This window comes from Mizuhopecten yessoensis, unplaced genomic scaffold, assembly GCF_002113885.1.
Source record: "Mizuhopecten yessoensis strain PY_sf001 unplaced genomic scaffold, ASM211388v2 scaffold2383, whole genome shotgun sequence".
Taxonomy (NCBI): Eukaryota; Metazoa; Mollusca; class Bivalvia; order Pectinida; family Pectinidae; genus Mizuhopecten; species Mizuhopecten yessoensis.
Window position 1 is genome coordinate 524,461 of NW_018404519.1, and position 25,530 is coordinate 549,990.

Consider the following 25,530-nt stretch of genomic DNA (forward strand, 5'->3'; position numbering starts at 1 on the left):
TAATTTTCCCTTTGGGGCCCCGCCCTGGCCCCAGGGGTCGGGGTAGGAATCCCAATTTTACAATTTTGAAGCCTCATCTACCAAGGATGATTCTGACCAAGTTTGAAAAAAATCCATCCACTGGTTCTTGAGAAGAAGTTGAAAATGTAAAAGTTTACGCACGACGCACGACGGACGACGGACGACGGACGACGACGGACGAAAAGCGATTGGAATAGGTCACTTGAGCAAAGCTCAGGTGACCTAAAAAGTGTACAGTATATATATAACAAATGGATTCGGCACAAGTTATGACAACGTATTGTGTAGCTCTTTCCAAAATATATACCAACATAATATCAATGGTGGGCTACTAGGTAGATGAAGGAACCAAGTCCAAGTCTCGATGACTATGTGATGCAGCCATTGATGTAGCACATGTATTGCAAAAGTCGCTGTGCTCAGTAACTCTCGTCCCGATTTAAACAAGGCTATACATAGTCCCCCTTCGGCAATTATTTTAAATTTAACAAACAGTACACTTATGTCAAACTTTTTTCAAAAGTAAAGGTCGAAGGTCAAGATCCCAAGATGTCCTTGTAGACCAAATCTGGTTACTCAATGTGAAATAGTATGGAAGATATGTCCCGGACAAACTTTTTCAAAAGTTAAGGTCAAAGGTGAAAGCATAGGTCACAGTGACCTTCTTCTTTGTACACCAAATCTGGTTACTCCAGGTGATATAGTATAGAAGACATGCCCTGGACAAAATCTCGGACGGACCGCATGACGGACGGACGGAGTGCAAACTGGTCGGGGACTAACGAAAGTAGTCTTGAGCTTTAAATTTTATACCAAATGGTTTATAGGGTAGGACTAAGGAATAGCAGGTCACAGCGAAATGTTATTTGGCTATTTGGGCCAGGTGAGCTAAACACAAAACAAAACAAAATTTGTTGATTTCAATATTTATTGTGATGTGTTAAAAGATATATATGAAAAATACTATAAAATGATTTACAAAATTTACCAAATTTGTCACATTTAAAAAATACTATTGAGGTAGGCACAGACATCTTCCCGAGTGTGTAATTAATGGCTTTGAGGTACGTAGTGTGGAATGAGGTTATATATCAGCATATACCTCAAATAGGAATTATACATATTCCATTTACATTAAAACTGAATGATTTGAGTTGTGCTTAAGATGAATGACAGAATAACTCAAACCTTCATCTGGTATATTTTGAAAAATACTGAATTCCTGAAATATTACAATTGAATTAAAAACGTTTCACCTATGGCTATGGCCAGTAAAGAGTTATAAATATACTTTATTGACTTAGGGCCCACTTGCTTCAAGCTTTATTTAGGAGACCATTCATCGTTTTCAGTGGCTATACTGGTGATGCCAGTATATAATCTATCCCCATTGTAACACCATTAGTAATAAATATTAGTAACGGACTTCGTGAACGTTGTTGACATGTTACTATGGCATGTCACTCTAAAGCAAACTGATGATCACTTGTTCAATCAGTTTGCTGATATGAAGAAGTTTTAGATACTTCAACAGCATCCTGGTATCAATAATTGTATAACTCTAATTTAGCTTTAGATTGGCAAGATTTCGACACATTCTTGTCAGTATACATCACAAGCATCCCACTTCAGTGCAGTGGGTGTGGCTGATCACATAACCACGGTTTATCATCAATCAGAAATGGATCTGTATCTGATTAAAATATGAAATGCAAATTAATCGTCTTATAATACCACAATATCAATATCACCGAGATCATCTAAAACTATAAATATGTTTGTGTTTCATGCCCTCATACATTGAATCCTACACACCAACTTGAGTCACATTTATCAATATTTATGAAAATACACAAGATGATAGATTTGTGTTCACTGGATGTTATGTTAAAAGCACTTTGGAAAGTTGGACCCGTATATTCTTACATCATCATTAAATGTTACAAATCCTGTGACTTTCATTTCATATACAACACTGAAACAACAGCAACAACTGAACGTTCCCCCTAATAGACAAAAATGTGTCACATTATAAAGTATTCGTAAACGGAGGAAGTGACTAGCTAAGATCATGATGATACATTTCACCAGATGTGATTCACAATATGATAAATCAAACAATACATAACTAAGGGGATATTACATGTCATGTATTACATAAGGTGATACATATACATAGGACAATATGTAATTCACAATACAATAAATAGGACTATATATGCAGTTCATGATACCATACATTACACAAAAATATAGCTTAACATCTTCAGGAAACAACTGTTATAACAGACAATACCACAATTATAAAACATGTGCCCATCTAAATGACAGACACTGCAAGTAATCATACATGTATTGTGTGTTAACCCTTTCACCCCTAGGTCACTTTAGTAGACTCTACCTTGCATTTATCTGGGCGAGTCCATTATGGTCTATGGTGGTGAAAGGGTTAATTCAAATTGCACATGGTCAACTTTTGAAGTGCATCAGGCATGCCCCCTACTCCAAAACAAATTGACAACAAATCATTTTTATTTGGTCACAAATAGATAAATATTTTGCCTTGCTCTGCTTGTCAATTGATACTAAATAATTTAGCCCAATGACATGTATGTACAAAAAGTCTTCCTCATTTTCTTCACTATGCTAGTATTTGACTCAAAATGGTAAAACTTTAGTGAAAGTGTCCCATTTTCAGGCAAACTTCTTGCTTTGCTCCACACAGCAGAGCTAGACATAGTGTAGTATTTAATCTTAATATCTCCCCTACTAAGCTCAGACCTGCACTGAAATACAGGTAGTATCCCAAACTTGTGTAGGATCTTCACCTAGTAATACTAATAGGCTCATTCCACTATGCAGTAAAAACAATGTCCTAGTCTAAAGTCTAAATCTGTCCTTTATAATAATGCATGCTTATAATTAGTCCACAATCATTAATTTTGTGTTTGGATTTAAACATTATGCTTCTAAATACAATCTCAATAGTTTCAAGTAAATGAGCAGTCATATATGGCTTGTATAAATACATGCAATGCAATTGAAAGGTGTATTCTGAAAAAAAAAGGGAAACAGATTTCTTATCGACCCAAAGAATTATAAATAACTACAATCAAAGTAGGGGCAATGACAGGAACATTTATTCTTGATCCAATTGAAATTTATCTGATGAAATCAGTGGAAAAGGTAGCCATTTAAAAGTATGAATCGACTAAAACCTTAACAGATGGATGATGAACACTGTGCTATTGAAAATGCTTTCACAGGCCTTTGGGTCATGCAAAGCTAAAAACTATTGTTAGTGCTATGAAAATATGGTAAAAATCTGTAACATTCTGGTTAATTTACTATGATGGTATATCATAATCTGTATACTCTGAATAATTAAAAAACTGCTTTCTAACTCAAAACGAACCTTCAAATTAATATATACTACACTTTACTAAATGGATGCTGGAATAGATTTCACTCCTTCCCCGGTTTGTAGATCTGCTTATAATTATGTTCTAAAGCCTCTATGTAACAGTAAATGAACAAAATAAAATCTGCTTTTGTCAACTTTTCCTTCTTATTTGATATTTCATCATTCATATGCAATATGTCGTTAAGATCCAGAAGCATAGAAAATTGAGACAAAAATAGCAAATCAAACAATATTTTAATTTCAGTATGAAATTTACAAGAAATAATGATAAAAATACCAACATGTTTAGGCATGCAGATATATATGTCAATACTAAAGTTTGTTTTGAGAACACATCTGAAATTTGTATGATTTTGTTTGGCAGCCAAGGTTTTCAGGATCGACTGGAATTTTGAATGTCCGTTCGATATACTCGCATTCTCCAAACTTGTCCACAAGTACAATGGTGTTGGTTCTACAACAAATAACAAGTGAACTTTCATTGTTTCTTCATATAGAAAATACAAAATAGGACAACAAAGTGTATCTTGCATATATATATATATATATATAGTGAGGTGGGAGAAAATATAGCCAGATGTCTGTGGCCACTCAACAGAGTTGTGTCATTTCATTGGCAGATGAGTTAATCCTTAGGTTATAATCATCAGAATTCTTCATAGTAGAAGATGTCATTAATCTGCAAGAAATGGTGGAAAACTTTGATAGACTTTCCTTATATGACTCTCCCAAACCTATATCAATGTAGGCTTCACAAACCTTGTGCCATATCTGATCGAGGGGGACCACACGAACGCTGCACTCCTCTCAAGGCGAATGTCCTCTGGGACATCGCATATGAGAGCTTGCTTCAGTAACTGGCTGTCATCTGGAAACCTGCCAACAGTACAACAGTCACATGATCAGTTTTATATTACTGGAAATATGCCAACGTTAGAATTGCAGATCACATTTCTAAGTGGGATCATTCATCAGTACCTTCAGGATAGATTAAGACAGTACTGACCGAGTGGGGTCGCACAGGACTTGGAGGAGTGACTTGACTAGCTGGTCCTTGTCCCTTTTCCTGCCATGCTCGTGGACAGCCTTGGTGAAGGTCGCTCGGCCATGAACAGACTTCTGCCATGGTTCATCCACCGTAGAGTTGTCAAAGCTATACACTCCTGCCAATAGTCAAGTTCGTCAGAAAGTTGTGTTATATTATTTTACTTTATAATCCAAATGGAAGGGAGTTATCTATTTAAACAAAACGGTCTTTTGGCCTGTATTGCTCACCTTTTAATCAATGCTATTGTAAAACATTAACTTCAAAGTGGATCAAGGTTAAATTTATCTAAACAGTCTAACAAGCTAACAGTACTGGCTTAAATGTCATTAAATGTTTTCATGCAATCTTCAAAGTTAAACAAGGTCATGTATCAGATATTTAACCCTCATGACCTTAAAAAAGGGTCAAGGTCATTCACAAGAACAAACCCGAGTGCTTTTCATTCCAGCATGCAGCTGATGCTACATTCATAATGACCCTATAGGCCTTTTGGTCATTCAGTAGTTGTTTAAATGGTTTTTCACATTTGACCCCTGTGATCTTGAACCTGATAGCAATTTATATACCAGTATGCTATTGATTAGATATTCTGACCCTTGGACTGTTGGTCATCCAAAGGAAGGAAGCTGAATGGACAGACAGACTGATGGATGACTGACATTGTGCCCTTCAGGCTGGTAAGCTAATGACAATAAATTGTAATGAAACTACTTTCTAAAAATACACATTGCCTGAAAAATACTTGTTGTATCAGAGGTGTCACCAGTAGAACTCCACAACCTGTAAGCTTACCGTTGGGAAGAGACTTTGTTGTATTGGTTTTGTTGTTGTAGTAGGTGAAAGGCGTGGAGTTAGATCTGCAAGTAGACAAGTTGAACCTGTAAGGCAATGATGTGATAAATTACATCGCCTCACAAGGTTAAAAGAGTACCTCTGGTGTGAAATAATATATGTCTGTCCCATGCCATATGTCTGTCCCTTGCCATATGTCTGTCCCATGCCAAAGTGACATACATGTATACTTTAATCTTTTTGATACATACTTGTATTAAAATGTATGAAAATATTGAAAAGTGAAAAAAGAAATTATATTTGTACTAAACTGCTTGGTACGACAACAAACAATTCCAAGTTGAATATTGAATACATATTAATTAGGTCCCACTCCCACTAACACTAAAATCACACCTAGCAATTACAGCAGTAAAGGCTGTCAGTATAAGGTTCCTCATGCAGAAATATGCTGGAAATTACAAATATATTATCACCACTTGTACCCCATGTTACTAACGTACATCATAAACAAGTGAAACACAATTTAGCAAAGATTCATACTAAACTGAAATTATATGATTTTATATAATTATCATTGTCTTTTTATATTAAATTTCTAGCAAATCACTCTATAGCGTGTTACAATTGAAAACAAAAATACATAAAAAACAACATCTAAATTAACAAACACCTGCTTCACCTCTTTATCAGATAAACAAATCCTTGTCCATTTTCCCCCTCAGTCTATTTAATCAAAATCATTAAGAGTTAGTGATCAGTGCCTAAAATAAGCCTTTAATAGCTGACTCAAACTCTTGCTAGTCCAAAGGGAAATAGTCCAAAGGGAAATAGTTATTCACGAACTGTTTTAAACAGCAGGAGCAGAATCTGGAGCTTGATTCATGATACATGCTGTTCCGTCGTATAAAATACATATATAAGATACTCTATGTCAAAAATACACTTATCTTTACATCAATCATCATGTATTCTTGTAACGCAATATATCACAGCAGCAGAGAGCGGAATCACCTGGTTCATATGCCACCAGCACACAGTGCGGTGCAGTACATCACATGGTCAATTGGTCATGTGACCTGACAAGAGGCAGCATTAACCCTCTTTGGCAAATACTACCCAGGGTTCCCTTTTATGATTATCAATTAACGAAACAATTTCTGTTTTGACGTGCTGATATTTGAACCCTCAAAACAAACCAGAAGAAAAGTGACAGGCACTGCCTCCTGATTGGTGTCTTAAGGTGAAAACCCCACCTAAATATCACCCAATCTCGTCAGTAGGGGTCAGTCTGTGAAAAGTGACAGGCACTGCCTCCTGATTGGTGTCTAAAGGTGAAAACCCCACCTAAATATCACCCAATCTCGTCAGTAGGGGTCGGTCTGTGGCTGATCATTTCTGTTTATAATGTATATCGTTATTTTTGGAGAAGTGCCACCTCATATTACATTATCGTAAGATTGGAATGTATCCATTGCAACCGTGTATCTTTTTATGAATACACTAACAAGATGCAGACCGGAGCACAGTATTTACTGCTCCATGCATACTAAATCTGTATATCAGAACTGCTGACTACAACAGTTACCTGAGGTCCATGAGAATCAGGTTAAAGCAGTTAAACTCTACGTGGATTGGCTGGATCTTTTGTGAGATGTACTGGTCATTATCTAGCTCTCCCTTCAGGTAGTCTGTGACTAGTGCGCCTGGAAAATGTTATCATCAGTAGGGCAGGTATAAATTAACACAGGTAAATGTACTGTCAGCACAGGTAATTGTTAAGTTAGGAGGAGGAGGAGATCTCTGATTACTTGAAGCGTGTTAGGTCTTATGCAAATTAATACTTGCAGTATACGTAGGCTGTCCTGTTATCAAACAATTATATAAGCATTTCATGCCTATTCCAAATTCAAATATACTGTCAATTTGGACATCACCTAGAAATGGTTTATGTTGTTACAAAGTGGTTTTTTTTAATCAAGGTCATTCATTATATTTGATATTATATTTTATATTTTATTGTGAACAAAAGACATACGTTTCTAAATTGAAAAACCATGAAATAATCTTCGTATTAATATTGTGATAAATTATACAAATAAATACCTCTGCCACGCATGTTCATTTCTAGTTTGTCCAGGATGTTGAGAAGCACTCCTATCCTCCCCGCCTTTGACACACCGAGCCAGGTACCCCCTTCCCTTCCTGGCTCCATATCAACACCTGTAAGATATCCAGACCAATCAGATTTCAGAGTCCTTAGCTCAGATGCTTATATATTTCAATATTGGTAGTACATGTGTAGCGAAACTGGACTGGGTTATCATTGGCGATAAGAGAATTGGTAGCACGTCCGTCTAGAGTTTGGATGGGTCTCAGGTTTGAACCCCGGTCTGGCCATGCACATGGTGGCCATATTACATTTGGTGCCTGTGACCAACCCTTGTTTCATGTACAGGGTAAATGCTTGACAAGGGGATACCCAAACCTGGGTTGTAAATAGTTGTGTCTTTGGGGCAAAGACTTAGAAAAGGGAGGGAGGAATGTAGCTGAACGTGACTGGGTTGATCATCGGGGACAAGGTAGCTCAAATGGTAGAGTGTCTGTCTAGAGTTCGGAGGGTCCCGTGTTCGAACCCCAGTCTGGTCATGCATTTTCTTGCTCATATTACACATGTAACACAAAAATGGAATAGTTATGATCTCTAGAGTATCTAATGAACGCTAACACATTGTAAATATGGCATGAATCACATATGAACACTGTATGTAGGTAACCAACCTGTACACTGACACCGTAACACAGACCATTGTCTCTAGATACAAGTTATCCTAACTTACCACTGATGAACTCTCCCCTGGGCCCCCAAAACTCTGCCAGGTTTGTAGGTCTGTCCCAGTATTCATCTCTGTTGTCGGCCAGTATCAACCTATATTCTCCGTCAGCTGCACTGTCACACACATACACATACAAGAGGCACATGACTGTTAGACGTGACGACCAGAGTCAAGGCATAAAGAGGTCAGAGGTCAAAATTGTTTTCCAGGGGTCATTATCAGCTCATCATCTGTAAAATAAAATAGTATGTTGTCAAATACCAGATCTCTAGTGACTTTATTGTTCAATTAGTTAATATAGTTGGCCTAGATATATGTGTAACAGATCAGTTGGGTGGGCTGGCATAATGTATAGCACAGTCACCTTTCACCAAGATGGCTGGGGTTTGAATTCCTGATCAGACATAAAGAGGTCAACTTCCTAACCATGTGCCAGGGTTTCTCCAGGCAATCCAGTTGCCTCCCACAATAACACACTATATGTTAAATACAACAAACCTTTGTCTGTGATATTGTTTGTGCAATGATATTTTTTTACATTGTTATGTAAAATTACACTGATTACTCTAGCCCAATCATTTGTTTGGTGAAATTATAAATTACAATAAAGGAATTAGTGAGAAATTTGATCAACTTGTCACAGCGATGAACCAGCAAGCAGCTTTGTACCAACTTGGCTTTAGAGAATTTCCCTTAGCTCAATCAGTTGAGCAATGGACGAATAGACTGTAGTCTGGCTTTAATCCCAGTGGAGGCACGTAAAGAAAGTGACCCTGGTTACAATATACCGGTGCTCAAAGTAAGACTTCTAAATGCCATAACTGGTTCCTGGAATACTCTCAAACAGCCTATCAACAGTAAGTAGAACCTACATGAACGATATACAATATAGTGCACACAAGATAAGAAAATATTTCATGGCAGGAAGTGCCAATCTTAACCACAGAGACAAATCACCTAAACCTTGGGAAGACTGGAATTCTGTTACATAAGACATGGAATGGCCCATTTACTGACCCAGCAGGCTGCTTAAGTCCAATCGGAATAGAGCAGAAACTGATATTCAATGGGTATAAAGGCATAGTAGGGAGTACATTACAGTGGTGCCTGTGACCAACCATTGTTTCAATAGCCCGAGTTTCCTCTGGCCCAGACACCAGACTTCGACATTTTGACAGATAAATGATGAAAATCAGGCTATTGTTTCAAGTATTTCCATTGCGAAGGGAATATCCGAACCTGGGTTATAGCACTGTCTTCAAGTATGAAGATGTTGGATAAAAAGGAGACAGGAATATAACGGAACTGGACTACGTCAATTGCCTGTGACCAGGTTAAGCTCAATTGGTTAGAGCAACCTGGTCGTGGACATGCATTTTTCCTCTCCTGTTACTGTTTTAAGAAGAATTAAGACTTCTTTAACCAAGTGAATAGAGAAAAGAACAAATTGTAGCCATTACCTATATTGCTCTGTAGACAAAGCTTAGAACAAAGTTTCCAAAAAGAGGCCAATAAGGACAATATCCTTCAACTGTTTCTTTTGTTATCTGAACCTCAGGTCAAAAGGACATAGGATTCTTTATGATCGTTGATTGAACCCATGATCTTAGTCAGATGCTCTACCACTGAGCGAAAGGGACATTCCCACTAGCTCGTAGCTAGAAGGCAACCATAATCCTATGTACAATTAAAAATGCTACACTTCCCTTCTTAAATTAGTTTGTCCTCGAACAACATAGGTTCTAGCTCCCTGTCAACCACCATTTGTAATAGGAAAGACCAAAAGAGAGTAGTGTGCTTCCACCGAGGATTGAACCCACGATCCTTCCTAGTTGGATGCTTTACCACTGAGCTAAAAAAAAAGGGAAATTCCTTGTAGTGTGAAGCGAGTAGCCGATTGTAATCCCATATATAATTAAAATCTGCCATACATCAGTGTGCAAATCTCATGCCCAAGCAGTTAAGTGGTTATACAGCGGGATCTCAACTGTTTCCAAGTCATTACCAAAGGACTAAATCAAGAGGGGTGGAGTGGGACCCCAGTGACGTCAATCCTGGTTGCAAAGAAGTATTGGTCTCTTCATAAGCAGCAATAGTTTATTGATATCATTACCTGTTATGGTTATGACGTAATGATAGTTGTGCCTTACAGCCTATCTAAAACATAAGAATCTGATACTTAGTCTATCACATATGTGAAAAGACTATAACATCAAGACAGCAAATTAAAATTTCTGTCTCAAGTGACAGGGATCAGTCATCTCCATCATGGCCGTGTTAGTTTATCCTGTTCCAAATGGTTAGATCAGAGTTGTAAGTTTGTGACATTGGAACTGATTTAGTGATAATTAGACATTGTTATCTACTGTAAGCCATTTTGGCATAGCCAGAGTTACCTCTGGCCCTGCATGACCACAGGGGCAAGCACCTACTAAAAATATTGATCTTGTTAGACTTTAAGTCGCTGGGTTTGTTATATGATATAACGTACCCAGCGACTGAAAGTCTAACAAGATCAGTATCAATAGTAGTTGCGTGCCCCTGTGCCCTGACACCAGACATCTATCCGTCAAAATGTTTAAGTCTAATGTCAGGGCCAGAGGAAACTTGAGCTAGATTTGGCAAAGATTTTCAAGGCCTGCATTAACATTTACAGTACAGATCCATATGGCTTTACCCTAGTACTAATAAAAGCTACATCGATATCCTTCAAGCAAGCTTCACGAACCGATTGGTCCGAACAGACCATAATCTTGTACAGGGTTGTAATCAATCTATGACAGTAATTTGTTAAATATCACATATCAATCTTGTGATGATAGATAGAACTGACCAACATATTCGCTGTTACATCGTGGGTCCACAGGCAATTGTGGGTCAAAGTTCTCAGTCACTCCATGTTTATCCAAACGTCTCATAGATCAAGACGAGAAGCAAAGTGAAAGTAGAGTGGATCTTAAAATAGATCCGAAGAAAACGCGGGAAATCTCATTACGATGCGACTCGCACAGAAATTTCGGATAATGTAATTTAGCTACGACTATATTATTTAACATTAAAAGACTTAAATTGTACTTCATCACGAATGGGAACTCAAAACGCGGGAATCTGATAATTAATAGTACAATCCCTTGTATTTAATTAATTGAACCTATCTTTAAAAAATTAAAGACAGAATTAATGAATTAAAACAAATGAACTGAACCTGCTAGGTATAAATACAACATATCCTCAATTGAATTTGTCCGATCTTTAATTAAATTGGACCTATATATCTTCAATGGAATTGCACCTATCTTCAATTAATTGTACATATCTTCAATTATTTGAAAAAGGTACAATTAATTGAATATATATATTAATTGGGCATTCCATAGACTTGCTCTAACGCCAAATTAACATATATTCAAATAATTGGAGATAGGTTCAATTCAATTGACGTTTAATTCTTCATATTTGAACCTATCTTTAATTGAATCGTAACTATTTTTAAAACGACAAACGACCTCTCAAAACAGTAAATCTTACCACCGACCTCTCAAAACAGTAAATCTTACCACCGACCTCTAAAAACAGTAAATCTTACCACCGACCTCTCATAAAAGGAACCAATACAAACGACCTCTCAAAAAAGTAAACCGTACCACCGACCTCTCAAAACGGTAAACCTTACCACCGACCTCTCAAAACGGTAAACTGTACCACCGACCTCTTAAAACAGGAACCAATACAAGCAACCTTTCAAAACAGTAAACCGTACCACTGACCTCTCAAAACGGTAAACCGTACCACCGACCTCGCAAAACAGTAAACTTTACCAACGACTTGTCAAACCGGAAACCATAAATACCAAATACCTCTCAAAACAGAAACCCATACCAACTATCTTTTAAAGTGAAACGCACACCAACGACATTCTGACATATAGGTCTCAATATTAGCACCGAAATCCTTTGAACATCTGAGAAAGGTACGATTAGTTAAAAAGTAATACTACGTCTGCATCATATGCCCAAAGAGGAATTCATTTCAGTATATAAGTTAAGAGCAAATGGGCGACTGAAAGAGTGGCTTTATCTAAAGTTCACGCACAAGTTTAAGCTATTTCCTACCTTTTTGACAGACAAACAAACAGACAACTGTTAGCATTGTTGCGCACTATTTTGTTCGAAAATAATATCTTAAACCTGTATGTCCGTCACATAGCCAGGTAGCATCTCAAACCTGTACGCCCGTCACGGAGCCAGGTAGCATCTCAAACCTGTACGCCCGTCACGGAGCCAGGTAGCATCTCAAACCTGTACGCCCGTCACGGAGCCAGGTAGCATCTCAAACCTGTACGCCCGTCACGGAGCCAGGTAGCATCTCAAACCTGTACGCCCGTCACGGAGCCAGGTAGCATCTCAAACCTGTACGCCCGTCACGGAGCCAGGTAGCATCTCAAACCTGTACGCCCGTCACGGAGCCAGGTAGTATTTCAAACTTGAACGTTCGTCACGAAGGCAGTTAATATCTCAAACTTGTACATCCGTCACGAAGGCAGGTAATATCTCAAACGTCTACGTCCGTTCCATTAGGAAGGTAATATATCGTCCGTTACATAGGCAGTTAATATCTCAAACTTGTATCGTCACGTGAAGGAAAGTATCTCAAACGTGTACGTCCGTCACATATATATATCCAGGTTATGTCTCAACTTCTACGTTCGTAGCATGCAGGAAGGTAATATATCGTACGTATACGTTACATAGGCAGTTAATATCTCAAAATTGTACGTCCGTCACGTGTAGAAAAATATCTCAAACGTGTACGTCCGTCACATAGGCAGGTAATAGCCTATATATCGATCCTCACATATTTGAAGGTAACATCTCAAACGTGTACGCCCGTCACGTGAAGGAAGGTAAAAGATCGTCTGTCACATACAAACAGACAAACTAGTTCTTAAAAAATTACCTCATGACACATATAGACTTACATGTATTCACCTCAGGACTCGTATAGACAAACTTATACTTACCTCAGGACTCGTATAGACAAATTTGTACTCACCTCAGGACTCGTTTAGACAAACTTGTACTCGCCTCAGGATCACTCGTTTAGACAAACTTGTACTCACCTCAGGACTCGTATAGGTACACATTATGAAAGATATTCAAATGAGTGTTTCGCTGCTGATATGTTAGCGAAATACGAAATACGAGTAATTATTGTCACCATCGTTTGTGGTTTCTATGGTGTGCGTCACGGGGACCCAGCTATTTAGAAATAGCTGAGTCGAGTTTACTGTTACTGATGTAGCTATGCTCTAATGCATTCCTTTCATGTCTCCTCATTTTATTTCCATGACCCACTCCAGTACTCGTGCAGTGATGTGATCAGTACAGTTGGGTCGAATTCAAATAGAGCATACATTTCATGGTGAATATATTATGGGATGTGGGGCATATATTTTAAAGTAGGTTACATTTTACAGGAGGCATGATGTACTCTTAAAGCATATTAGCAATTAATTATATCTAAACATATATTTATTGTGCCACAATGGTCAATATTATTTGAACAACTTTGATATAGCCTTCCATCCCAGCTACCTACCTTCACGTCATATAATATGCAAGCTCTTCTTAAACCGAGAAGCCATACTTGATCTTTTTACCTTGAATGAAGGTTAATGTAATGTATTTTAACAACTCTGATGGCCCTAAATCCCAGATACCTACTTACCACAAACCTTTAGGTAAAGATTTTCCGACATATTTGACCCCTCCCTTATCATTGATTTTAACAATTTAATTAGCTCTCCAACTCAAGGACAAGCTACCAAATGTTTCAATATGGTTACACTGGGTTTTCTAGAACTGAGGTTATTTAAATGTATAGCATACTTGATACCTGTACGTGGCATTGAATGAAGATGAAGGTCATTTACTTGATCAACTGTTAGCCCTCCATTTCAGCTACTTAATCATTAAGGAATTAATTTGAACATTTTTGACATCCCTTGGTCCAATCTACCTCCTGGTCGAATGACTTTTGGCTTTATGGTTCTTAATGAGATGCTGAAAATGACCATTGTTTATGGGTTTAGCTCCGGAACAAATGTATGTATGTGTTATGGGATAAACCAAAAAAAACAGCTTATGATGATCAATTATGATTTTTAAGTTCAATATTTATTTCATAATAAATATGAATATCGAAGTAGCTTTTATCCTCTTACATGCAAATTCAATCATTCTAAAAAAAAACCCACTAAAATTCATGCAAAAGTTTGTGATTTACAGTTGTTATCTTTTTAAGTTATGAATATGAAAATTTAACAAGAGGCCCAAGGGCCTGTAGTGTTGTTCACTTGTTAGTAATCTCATACTTGTAATCTTAAAAAGTGACTAAAATAAAGCTACAGGCAAAAATCAGTATCTATGAATCTAAGTCAAACAAATTAAAAAGAATCTGTTAAGATTTCAATGCATTTGACCCCTGTGACCTTGAAAATCTTAACAATGTCATTAAGTTGAACAAACTTCATCTCAGCATGCAACTTGCCAAATATTGAGATGAGGTCATTTAAATGATTATAAACATTTGAACATGTGACCTTGAAAGTGGTTCAAGGTCATTCACATGAACAAACTTGAAAACTCTTCATCTGGCAAAATATTACCCCCTATGCATTTTGGGTATTTAGAAATTAGAAGTGTTCAACCAATTTACTCCTGTGACCTTGATTATGGTCATTCATAAGAAGAAAAAAAATGTAGCTATTATCTGAGCATGTAACTGGCTGTATGTAATCATCCTTGGCCTTTTGGTTATTCAGTTTTAAGTTGTTTAAAATTGTTGTTTATAAGACAAGTGACCCCTTTATGACCATGAATATGGTGGAGGTCATTCATTTGAACAAACTTGGTAGCCCTTCATCCCAACATGATACTGGCCAAACATCATCATTCTAGTCATTTTGTATTTTTATTTTAAGTCATTTGAAGTTTTTTACCACTTACATAATTGACCGATATGATCTTGAATAAAAGTTTATTAAATAATTCAAACAAACATAGGTCCACATCATCCCTGCATGCTACTGACCAAATATCATCAACCTGGTCCTTTTGGTTTTTCATAAGAAGTTTTTTGGGTTTTTTAAGACAATTGACCTTGATTATAGATGAATGTCTGAAACATAGATGAACAATAAAGTTAGCTGTCATCCCAGCATATTACTGGCCAAATATCATTATCCTTGGCCCTTTTGTTATTTATAACTTGTATATATATGTTTTGTAAGACAATTGATCCTTGTGACCTTGAATACGAGTCAAGGTCATTCATATGAACAAACTTGGTAGCTCTTTATTCAAGCATGTTACCGGCAAAATGTCATCATCCTTAGCCTTTTGGATATTCAGAAGAAGTTGTTGGGAAGTGTTTGAAGATAATTGTTACCCGTGACCTTGAATATAAGTCAAGGTCATTCACTTGAACAAACTTGGTACCCCTTCATTCCAGCATGTTATTGGCAAAATTTCATCATCCTGGGCATATTGGTTATTCATACGGACGACAAACCACATCAAAAGCTTATAACCTTCGGGCCAGGTGAGGTAAAATCATAAACATTTATATCTGTTAAGCATTAGCACATTCTTCATCAATTTTCAGAAGATTGATCATGAAAGCACTTATGCTTTACATGTCTCCCGATTTTTTTTTAAATGTTCATATATCTACCGTACAATGAGAACATAATACATTATATATAGTATATGAATTGTTGTACTTTCAGAATGAGTAGATGGCATCAATTAAAAAAACAACAACAGTTATGATTTCACATTTCACCTTTATTACATAAAAAAATCAAAGAGAAATTTATCATTAGCACGTAACCGTTTGAAGACGTAATATCTGTAACACATCTGTAATGATAAGTTAACATTAACTAGTTATTGCCTCCACTTTACCACACCGTGGAGCTGGTCATGTCATTGTTGCGGATATCTGTCTCTTTAAACCGTTCATGTTGCGGTATTGTTCTAGATCTCAATCAATTGCTCAGGTGTGATGTAAATATAAAACACATTCGCACATGAAAATACTGTCCCGAAGTAGCAAAAACATTCATACTAAGAAAATATTTACTTGATGAGAAATTTTCCAAAACTGATTACATCACATTTGTATAGAAGTTTCTATCCGAGACAGTAAATAATACCTTGTGACATCTCCAAGTATCTGATGATGTTTGTAATCACTGAGATAGCTGTAGGCTATTACATACAATCTCCATGAGACACTGCAGCAGGATAACAAATCGAGCGCGGTGACATTATAACAACTGTCCAAACAAGCACCGGTACTTAACTGTTGACTACTAAAGTCTTGCAAGGTCAAGTACAAAGCGAGTCACCAAACCAGGCTAACATTGGCAATTACATTGTAGTCAAATGGCAAGGCTGACATTCCAGTGTAGTCCAAAGTCACATGACAAGGCTGACATTCCAGTGTAGTCCAAAGTCACATGACAAGGCTGACATTCCAGTGTAGTCCAAAGTCACATGAACAGGCTGACATTCCAGTGTAGTCCAAAGTCACATGAACTGGCCAACATTTCAGTGTAGTCAAAAGTTAGTCGCACGACAAGGCTGACATTCCATGGTAATCTGAAGTCAATCACATGATCAAGCAACACTCCAGACTAGTTGAGTTAGTCAATGACCCAACTGTCATTCCAGTGTAGTTTATAATTAGTCACAGGCCTTGGCCGTCACTCCAGTTTTAGTCCATTATCAGTCACATGATCAGGCTGTCACCCTAGTTTTAGTCCATTATCAGTCACATGATCAGGCTGTCACCCTAGTTTTAGTCCATTATCAGTCACATGATCAGGATGTCACTCCAGTATTAGCCCATTGTAAGTCACATGATCAGGCTGTCACCCTAGTTTTAGTCCATTATCAGTCACATGATCAGGCTGTCACCCTAGTTTTAGTCCATTATCAGTCACAGGATCAGGCTGTCACTCCAGTTTTAGTCCATTATCAGTCACATGATCAGGCTGTCACCTTAATTTTAGTCCATTATCAGTCACATGATCAGGATGTCACTCCAGTTTTAGCCCATTGTAAGTCACATGATCAGGCTGTCACTCCAGTTTTAGTCCATTATCAGTCACATGATCAGGCTGTCACCTTAATTTTAGTCCATTATCAGCCACATGATCAGGTCGTCACTCCAGTTTTAGCCCATCGAAAGTCACATAATCAGGCTGTCACTCCAGTTTTAGCCCATTGTAAGTCACATGATCAGGCTCTCACTCCAGTTTAGTCCATTATTAGTCAAATGATCAGGCTGTCACTCAAGTTTTAGTCCATTGTCAGTCACATGATCAGGCTGTCACTCCAGTTTAAGTCCATTGTCAGTCACGTGACTAGGACAGCTCTGACAGGGTTGTAGACTCCATGACTACACATATTGCACTTTTATACACCACTCTACTGACACCACTACATATTCAGGACTGGGACTCTGAAATAGGCACAAATAAGTCAAATTAGGAAAGTTTTGTACATTTTTTTTTTATATTCGGATGAACATTTCCATAATTCAAAATGAATTGATGTATTAGCACAATAGTCCCTGACAGACTATTGATTTCATCTTTTATTAATAATAAAACAATTTATAAACACCTGTTTACTGTCTATCAACTTCTTAATCTTAGAGTTGGTTTTATGTTCTGGTGTACCAAAAGATTGTATTAACACTATTATCCTTGGTTTTTCTTGGAGTCACCTATATCTATTAAGTGAATATGACATCATTATCCTTGCCTCTGTTATAGACCGTATTAATGGGTATATGCATGAAGTAAAGCCCTACATAAGGTTTTACTATTGATACTTATTACAGTTAATGGATAAATATGCCAGGTACCCCTACACATCAATATATCTTTTTATATTAGTTACAGAATAGTTGGCATTTTGAATGCAGAATTTTGAATAACAGAAAGCATAGATGGTAAATAATGCAGTTCTATTTGCTGTCAATTTGAAATCAAAATTATTGGAAATTTTCCTTTTCAAATATTTGTGATTTTGGAATACACAAATTAAAATTTTCACAGAGAACTATACTGAATTTTTATATACCGGTACACAAGATACAGGTAGAATAAAAGTGTTTTGCAGTGTCAGTAAATATGTTATGCAACTTTTATTTTCCCTTAAAAATATTCAATTTATTACATACAGGTCTGATGGTTTTATCCTCTGTCAGAATATTATATGCATCCAAATTTTGTTATTTAGACCATTACCAATAAAATCATAAACATATCCTCCCTGTGAAACTGCCAGCTATATGGTATTTCAATCACAGAAAATCTTCTTCACCAAAATATTGGGAGCATTATTAGATGTTATGGCAGACAGTTAAGTCCTATGTTACAAAATCTCACCTTCATCTTTTTCCTTCACTTTTTTCTTTTTCTTCTTTTTTCTTTTTTGTTTCTCCGTATCATGTTTTGGTTTCTTGGTCTTTTTATCATGTCCACCTTCTACAGGATTATCTGTAAAAAGATTATCCAGTATAAGATAAATGATTTTTACAGGAATTTCCTTCTGTCCAAAGAAACATATATGTACTTCCATTTAAGAGAACCAAACAACAGAGATGCGTCTAGTACTCAGAAATGAAATATTACATATATTTCATAACTACCTAGATCACATTATCCTTGAAGGACACGTGGATTGTTTGAACAAAAGGACTTGTCTTGTATTAAGACATTACCATGAAAACTATTTCAGGATGAAAGCAAAATACCAGCACTATGCTTGCAAAATTTGTGAAAACACTGAATTATTTTTGTTCATTATTTACAAGTGAATGAAGTGTTCCAGGGTCAAAGTTATATACCTGCCAAGGAACAGAAAACACAACTGTTGATTTGGCCAGACATTTCAGATACATATACAATGTAACGTAAACCGCTTTCAATAATAACTCACCAGGATAGTCCTGTAAAGCACTTGCTTTTTCATCCTTTTTCCGCTTTGGTTTGGGCTTTTTCTTTGGCATCTGGTTCATAAACCTATATTGCTCTGGCAGCTAAGAGAAAATTTCAAAAGAGCTAACATAAATTTACAGTTTGAAAATTTTACAAGCCAAAAGTTCTTTTTCATGAAGTTTCCTAGATCAAATACTTTTTCTATCAAAGTTATTTTGCTACATGTCAGTTAGATTAGAATTGTTTGAAATCAGTTTGTGAATGATTTAAAACGACAATTAAAAAAAAACCCTGAAACATTCAAATATCAATTCATATTAATCAGCAAAGATTTTATCATGTTATATCAGTGTTTGAAATAGTACTTCTAGTGAAAGTTTATTATTTTGTAAGGCCCAGATATTTAACAGATAGTTTATTACTTTGTAAGGCTGAGATATTTAACAGTGTTTGAAATAAGACTTCTGGTAAAAATGCATATAAAATGGATATATAATTTAATTGAAAAGGCAATATGTCCTTGACACAGAACCTAAATTTTTAACGAATTTGTACTTAAACATTTTTTCATTATTGATGATCACAATCTGTTTGCAATAAATCTTTGTATTAAATACCGTTTTTTTTTAGTTATTGGAAAAACACTATTACGAGGAGGAATGACTTTAAATATCCAAATTGCAAACTCAAACAAGGCCAGTAGAGATTTGCTATAAAAAGGATCAAAGGGCCATAACGTTATATACAGTGTGGCACAATACCCAGTTCAGTAAGCAAAATTCTGCCATCCAAAAAGGTAGACATGTACATTTTTCTATTGTAGGTGACTGAATTATTGAGATATACTCTGGACAGATTGATACCATCCTCGATAACTTTATGCTCACTTTCGCTCTATACACCCCTGGAATATGTCATAGCAAAGTTGAAGAAGGCTCAGTGTGCGCCACATTGTTGAAGAGACAAGAATACTAGTTCGATCCTTTGATATACATCAAAAGAATCTCGCGGTCACGTAACGGTAAAAATTTACAGGCTTCGAAGTCGGGCGTCTCTCCTTTGTAGTCTTCAAAGGACAGGTATCAGCCAAGGGATTGGTCAGGTGTTTTTTTTTACCCGAGTCCAATCAAACAGCTATCATTGTGCCTTCAGTTTTGCTATGACATATTCCATGGTCGCAGAGAGCAAATGTGAGCGTAACCCCTAGAGTATCGAGGATGGATTGATACATGGAGGTTTTATCACCCCATATATTATATTGCTGGTGGGAGACTAGGTCTGGTACTGGTAAATATACAAGAAAATAACAAATTCATTCTGTGAGATGCTTGATAAAATTGTGAAGATTTCTAAAAATAAAGGTGAGCTTAACAAATGATGGAACACTAAAGTAACAAATCACAACCAATTCACTTTTCATTTAACAATGTCCTTTTGAGACTAAACCTGCGATCCCAAATAAACTCTTTATTAAAACGCAATGATTGTCAAAGGGGGAATAAACTTATTCTATGGAACCAAAAATAGATTATTGTGACCTTGACATTGTCTACCCCTTTCTCATCAGTATTATTGAAGAAATTAACTAATGATTTAAAGATAGCAGGATACCTCCTCATGGCCTACCCCCTAATCAGAGGTAAAGTTATCTGCAACTTATAAAATGATTGCTTTGATTGTCAATTTGGTTTATGTTACGAGTCAGTTCTAGTAAGAAAAACTTTGTGATACATACCGGTCCAGGGTGGAGACGGAAACCTGTCAGAGAACTGTTGGACAAGGGGTTTAGTTCCTTTCCGGTAATGGGCGGTTTATCTATAAGTGACCTGAGAGAACTGCAAAATAGAAAAGAATGCTTTCATTGGTTAACAATCGCCTTTCCATAACAACTTACACAATCCAATCATTTTGTTTTGATTTATCAGATTACTTGATGGGAAGTTAATGTCAGCCAATGCAAGCATGCAATTGATGCAGATGTATGACTACCAGGGCCACAGTGTTGTGATCATGAAGATTATCATTACCACAAAGCTTCTATTTAGATTCTACCAAACTTGCATCAAACCTACTTTTGATGATTGTGGGCTAAAAATATTCAGATGATTTTGGGCTAAAAACTCTCCATAGGTGATGACTACCAAATGAACTTATGGACATGCAATTACAAAACAAGTTATCTCCCTTGTTTTCCAATGTTTCGGTCTATAAAAGAATGGTTTTCACATGTGATATTTTGGGCAACTGGGGAAGGAATATGATATAGAACTTAATGTCAAATCACATGATATTATTATATTAACTAATGATATATGCTATTTATAGAGAGAAAATTGTGTTTAGGAAAACATGGTATAATTCAAATTGTGGCATGCAGCAAAGTAACAATTAGTGGAATTTACATGTCCAGGCAACACAATTTTGTGTACCTTATAATATAAACATGTACATCATCCTTTTCTAAGTATACTGGCCACACTTAGAGATTATGCTGTATATTTTTAATTATAGTTTTCAGAGTCATGTCCCACTACCATTGCAATAGATACCTGTTATCATTGATACCAGGAGCGTCTATATAGCCAGGAAGATTTGGCAGGAATGCACTGAGTTCTTCTTTACCCTCCTTCTTACAGAACTTGCTGTAGGAATGTTCCAGATCATAATGGATGATGAGGTTGTTACTTCCCGTCATCTCTGAAGGATCTGTTTGTTAATAGATGAAAATGTATGCTCATTATTTGCACTTAATGGGGATATTTGCATATTTGTTGATGAAAACCTTCAGATTTCCATTTTAAATAACAAAGACCAACCTTATTGTGATGGATGATGTGATTAACCATTTAGAGTCAAACACTAAAAGAAAATATGATTGAATGTGCTGATTTCAGACAAATACTTGACAGATTTATAATGTACCCTCTATGAAACGTTTATTTGACATACTTTGCAATCATTATCAATATATGATTATTGACATTCAATTGATCTCTATAATAAGATATATACAACCAATTTGTTTGCTATTGATATATTTTGACATCTTTTCCACATTTTAACCTTTTGTTTCTGGTTTTTATGGTGTGGGGATAGAGTGCACTTCTCTATTAAAATGTGGAATTCTCCCTATATCGTTTGGTATTGGAGAGTTTCGAGGTGCTGACAACAAAAATCTACTATATATGACACAACACAAGAACACAACACATATATACCTCACATGTATCGATAAATTGGTTATCTGTTGCTTAAAATCTGCCCTTATTATCACCAATTGCTACAGCTGCTAAATTCCATCAGTAGAGTCCCGGTTTCCACCTGAGTGACACCATTTTGTTAATGTAGATTATGGGAGGGCTTATCAACAAACAGTATTGATCAAGACCAAAAACAGAATATATTGTTCTTGTTTAGAAGATTTCCAGATCGCCTCTTTTGTTGAGTAATAGCTATAGTCACTCAAATGACCTACAAAACTGCTTTGCTCAGGTGGGAAATTTGATACGATTGAAAACCAAGGGCTCTTCTGATGGAATGAAGCAGCTGTTGGTGATAATAAGGGTGGATTTGAATCAATATATAACCAATTCATCAATATAAGTATTATGTGAGGTACATTGTATGTGTTGTATTAAAGTAGATTTTTGTTGTCAGCACAGTAAAACTCTCCAATACCAAATGGTGTCAGAGAATTCCACATTTTCATACAGTATTACTCTTGCCCCACACCAGACATCTACCTGTGAAAATGTGTTAGTCTGGGCTAACGTTAGAGGTAGCTCAGGTTATCCTGGCATGTACATGTACTTTTTTTTTTTTTTTTTTTGACAAAATAACAAATTTCTGAGTTTGGAATCATTTCTTCTACTGCTGTTAGAACTCAGAAACTATTTGAATGTATCATGTAGGATATCTGGGGGGAAAATCAGGGCTGAGTTTTTCATCCATTTACCAATTATATTAAATGTCAGAGGGGTTTGTGAGCTGTTAATTAAGAGTAAGACAACTACAAAATATAGGGTGTTCAGGTCAATGTTTTGATTCTATCACTGACTGTTTACATCAAGACAGCAAATATAAGAGCCGGGTCCGGTGATACTTCGCATTGGTATTTGCATGCAATGTGATACTTATTATGTATGATGATAAGTCATTAATAATCTTCAAAATCATTTATAGCCCGAGTTTCCTCTAACACCAGACTTAGACATTTTGACGAGTCTGTATGTCAAAGTCTGTGTTAGAGCTAGAGGAAACTCGGGCTAAATCCCGTATTGTTTTTGCATTTACAACAGAAATCGAAGCAGACAGGACGGCGAGATACTCTTGACATCATATCCGATAGCAAAAAAAGCCGACCAGCGGCCTCTTATGTTATAGGAGTAGATGACAGATCTAACAAACTCACTGGCCGTTCCAGACCCCATGTCTTTCACCAGATAGAACGGTCCAGAATGTATGACCGTCGGCACACGTCCTAGACTTATGGTTGTTCTGAGGGTTCCTGATGAGTCTGCCCGGGGGTAGGCTGGTGAACGTGACCCCCGGGGACTCGACTTCGGAGATATTTGATCTGGTCGGCGAATGGGTTCATTCATCATGATGCCATATTGTTTTCTGCAGCAAAAGCGGTCCCGTGATTTCATTGGTTAAAAATAAATTTGCATGTTGGATGAAAATTATGGATACGAGCCCCGTGGAATATATCTAAATAGCCACTTATTAGGCGATCACTCTGACGTAAATAACGTATTACACATGCTTACCATTGAAAAACAGAAACATTTTCTCTCAAAAATATTTCGGTCAATTGCGATATAAATAGTGGATATTCGCTCTTATTATATAACTGGTATACATCGTGCTGGTACTAATTCCCAGCCCTGATTGGAGGAGCGACGTCATGTGACGAGTCTGTAAATATGTTACAGACCTCGTTCTAGGAATAGAAAATAGTTACAAACCTCGACCTATAAATAGAAAAGTGATGCAAACCTCTACTAAAAAATAGTCCAGGGTAAATTCCCAGCCAGTCTGTAATTCTGTTACCAATCACTCTACTGAATTCAACTAAACATGAATTATCTCATCAAATTCTGAACTATTTGCAAATTGATGATGTCGATTGTGCAAATAATATTTACTTGAAATTAAATATCACATGAATTGGTATGAAATGAAATTTGTGTGTATGTTTTTTTTTGTATTTGAAGTCCTTCACTCTGTGATTCCAAAAAGGTCCATGCCATCAGAGACGTATGTATTATACGTCTCTGATGCCATACATTATACGTCTCTGGTTTATCACTTGTAAAATTATTATTCACATTGTAAAATGTCATATAATAAAACCATTTACTGACATGGCCTGAAAAATATTCACAGGGGGCCTCTGTGAATATTGTTCAGACCAGGTTCATAAATCAGGGATAGACCTCACCCGAAGTCCATAATTATATAATAGAAATGTTATCATGAGCTGAGAATTTCTCTTTTATTTTCCGAACAATTTAATCATAATTCTTTAAATAATCATTTGTGTGCTCCTGTATAGTTTTTATTAACATTTTCTGAAACAATTTTTTTTTTTTTTTTTGAAAATTGGTTGATGATCATTTGAGAGTAATCAAAATGTGTTATCTAAGCTTTGCCGGTTAGACAGTATATAGTCTATCTGATTCATGTATGCATTAATTTATGTAAAAGTAATCTGTGATCAGAGACGTTTATATGTAATATACATGTACGTCTCTAGCTGCTTTGATGTGACCACGGACTTAAATATAATTCCGTGATCACTGATGTGACAAATAATGTTCCGTCACGAATACACTGGTACACAGGGAGTTTGTAAAACAGACAGAGCTCAAAATGCATTTTTAGAGTTATGTGACAAATTATAAATAGTTATAATTTGTGTCTTCTTTCAACCGTATATTTTCCAAAACACATACTCTTTTCTAAAATCAGAGACGTATATATACGTCTCTGTTAAAATATATGCTACTAGGCCGACCTTGTTTTATGTTAAAAGTACCTAAAACCACGGAATAAGATAATTAAGCGATTAAGTCCGTGTTAAAACTAACAATAGACAGTCTTTTATATCGGCAGGGCACTTATGGAAACCAAAATATATAATAGTGCATGAAAGGCCAGCCTGATATGATTGATTGGTTCAGTATTATCACGGAATTAGATGTTACTCAATGACCCTGTGTCAGAAGCGGTACTTTTGTGCTACTTAGCAATTCTAATTTTAAATTTCGTAGATTGACTAAATCTTAAATTTTATTACGGAATTAGATGATCTAAATACGTGCTTTTGTATAAGGAAATTTTACCACATTAAACGACATACAAGATAATACACATTAATGTTTCTTCA

General features: G+C 36.3%; 2 protein-coding genes across 5 annotated transcripts; both read right to left on the reverse strand.

The window, feature by feature from the left end:
- Positions 1 to 3,667: 3,667 nt before the first annotated feature.
- LOC110445841 (transport and Golgi organization 2 homolog) lies at positions 3,668 to 11,040 on the reverse strand. 2 transcript variants are annotated; one of them, XM_021490654.1, is made up of 8 exons: positions 10,956 to 11,040; positions 8,126 to 8,352; positions 7,392 to 7,508; positions 6,874 to 6,991; positions 5,286 to 5,350; positions 4,452 to 4,608; positions 4,205 to 4,321; positions 3,668 to 3,899 (listed from the first exon to the last, which is right to left on the reverse strand). In XM_021490654.1, the coding sequence occupies exons 2-8, from the start codon at positions 8,265 to 8,267 to the stop codon at positions 3,758 to 3,760; spliced, it is 858 nt and encodes a 285-aa protein (XP_021346329.1). In that variant the 5' UTR covers positions 8,268 to 8,352; positions 10,956 to 11,040; the 3' UTR covers positions 3,668 to 3,757. The 2 variants fall into 2 exon arrangements, with proteins under 2 accessions (XP_021346329.1, XP_021346328.1); XM_021490653.1 differs by having other exon boundaries at positions 5,286 to 5,371.
- A 4,914-nt stretch (positions 11,041 to 15,954) lies between these two features.
- LOC110445842 (mediator of RNA polymerase II transcription subunit 19-like) lies at positions 15,955 to 23,780 on the reverse strand. Of its 3 annotated transcripts, none has more exons than XR_002462400.1 (7): positions 23,551 to 23,780; positions 21,689 to 21,845; positions 20,875 to 20,974; positions 19,141 to 19,240; positions 18,588 to 18,698; positions 17,526 to 17,653; positions 15,955 to 17,316 (listed from the first exon to the last, which is right to left on the reverse strand). XR_002462400.1 is itself a non-coding variant. In XM_021490655.1 (6 exons), the coding sequence occupies exons 1-6, from the start codon at positions 23,741 to 23,743 to the stop codon at positions 17,640 to 17,642; spliced, it is 675 nt and encodes a 224-aa protein (XP_021346330.1). In that variant the 5' UTR covers positions 23,744 to 23,780; the 3' UTR covers positions 15,955 to 17,639. The 3 variants fall into 3 exon arrangements, 1 of the variants encoding a protein (XP_021346330.1); XR_002462399.1 differs by having other exon boundaries at positions 17,401 to 17,653; XM_021490655.1 differs by having other exon boundaries at positions 15,955 to 17,653.
- Between the last annotated feature and the right edge of the window lie 1,750 nt (positions 23,781 to 25,530).

Bases quoted from the DNA above. Each gene is read 5' to 3' on its own strand.
- LOC110445841 (XM_021490653.1), bottom strand. From the start codon at position 8,267: ATGTGCCTCTTGTATGTGTATGTGTGTGACAGTGCAGCTGACGGAGAA. The intron at 4,609-5,285 runs GTAAGCTTACAG...GACTATTGGCAG, and splicing joins AACAAAGTCTCTTCCCAACG to GAGTGTATAGCTTTGACAAC. The intron at 3,900-4,204 runs GTTTGTGAAGCC...TATTTGTTGTAG, and splicing joins TCGATCAGATATGGCACAAG to AACCAACACCATTGTACTTG.
- LOC110445842 (XM_021490655.1), bottom strand. From the start codon at position 23,743: ATGATGAATGAACCCATTCGCCGACCAGATCAAATATCTCCGAAGTCG. The intron at 20,975-21,688 runs GTATCTATTGCA...TCTATTTTGCAG, and splicing joins CCTGGTATCAATGATAACAG to TTCTCTCAGGTCACTTATAG. The intron at 18,699-19,140 runs GTGAGTTATTAT...ATCTTTTTACAG, and splicing joins TGCTTTACAGGACTATCCTG to ATAATCCTGTAGAAGGTGGA.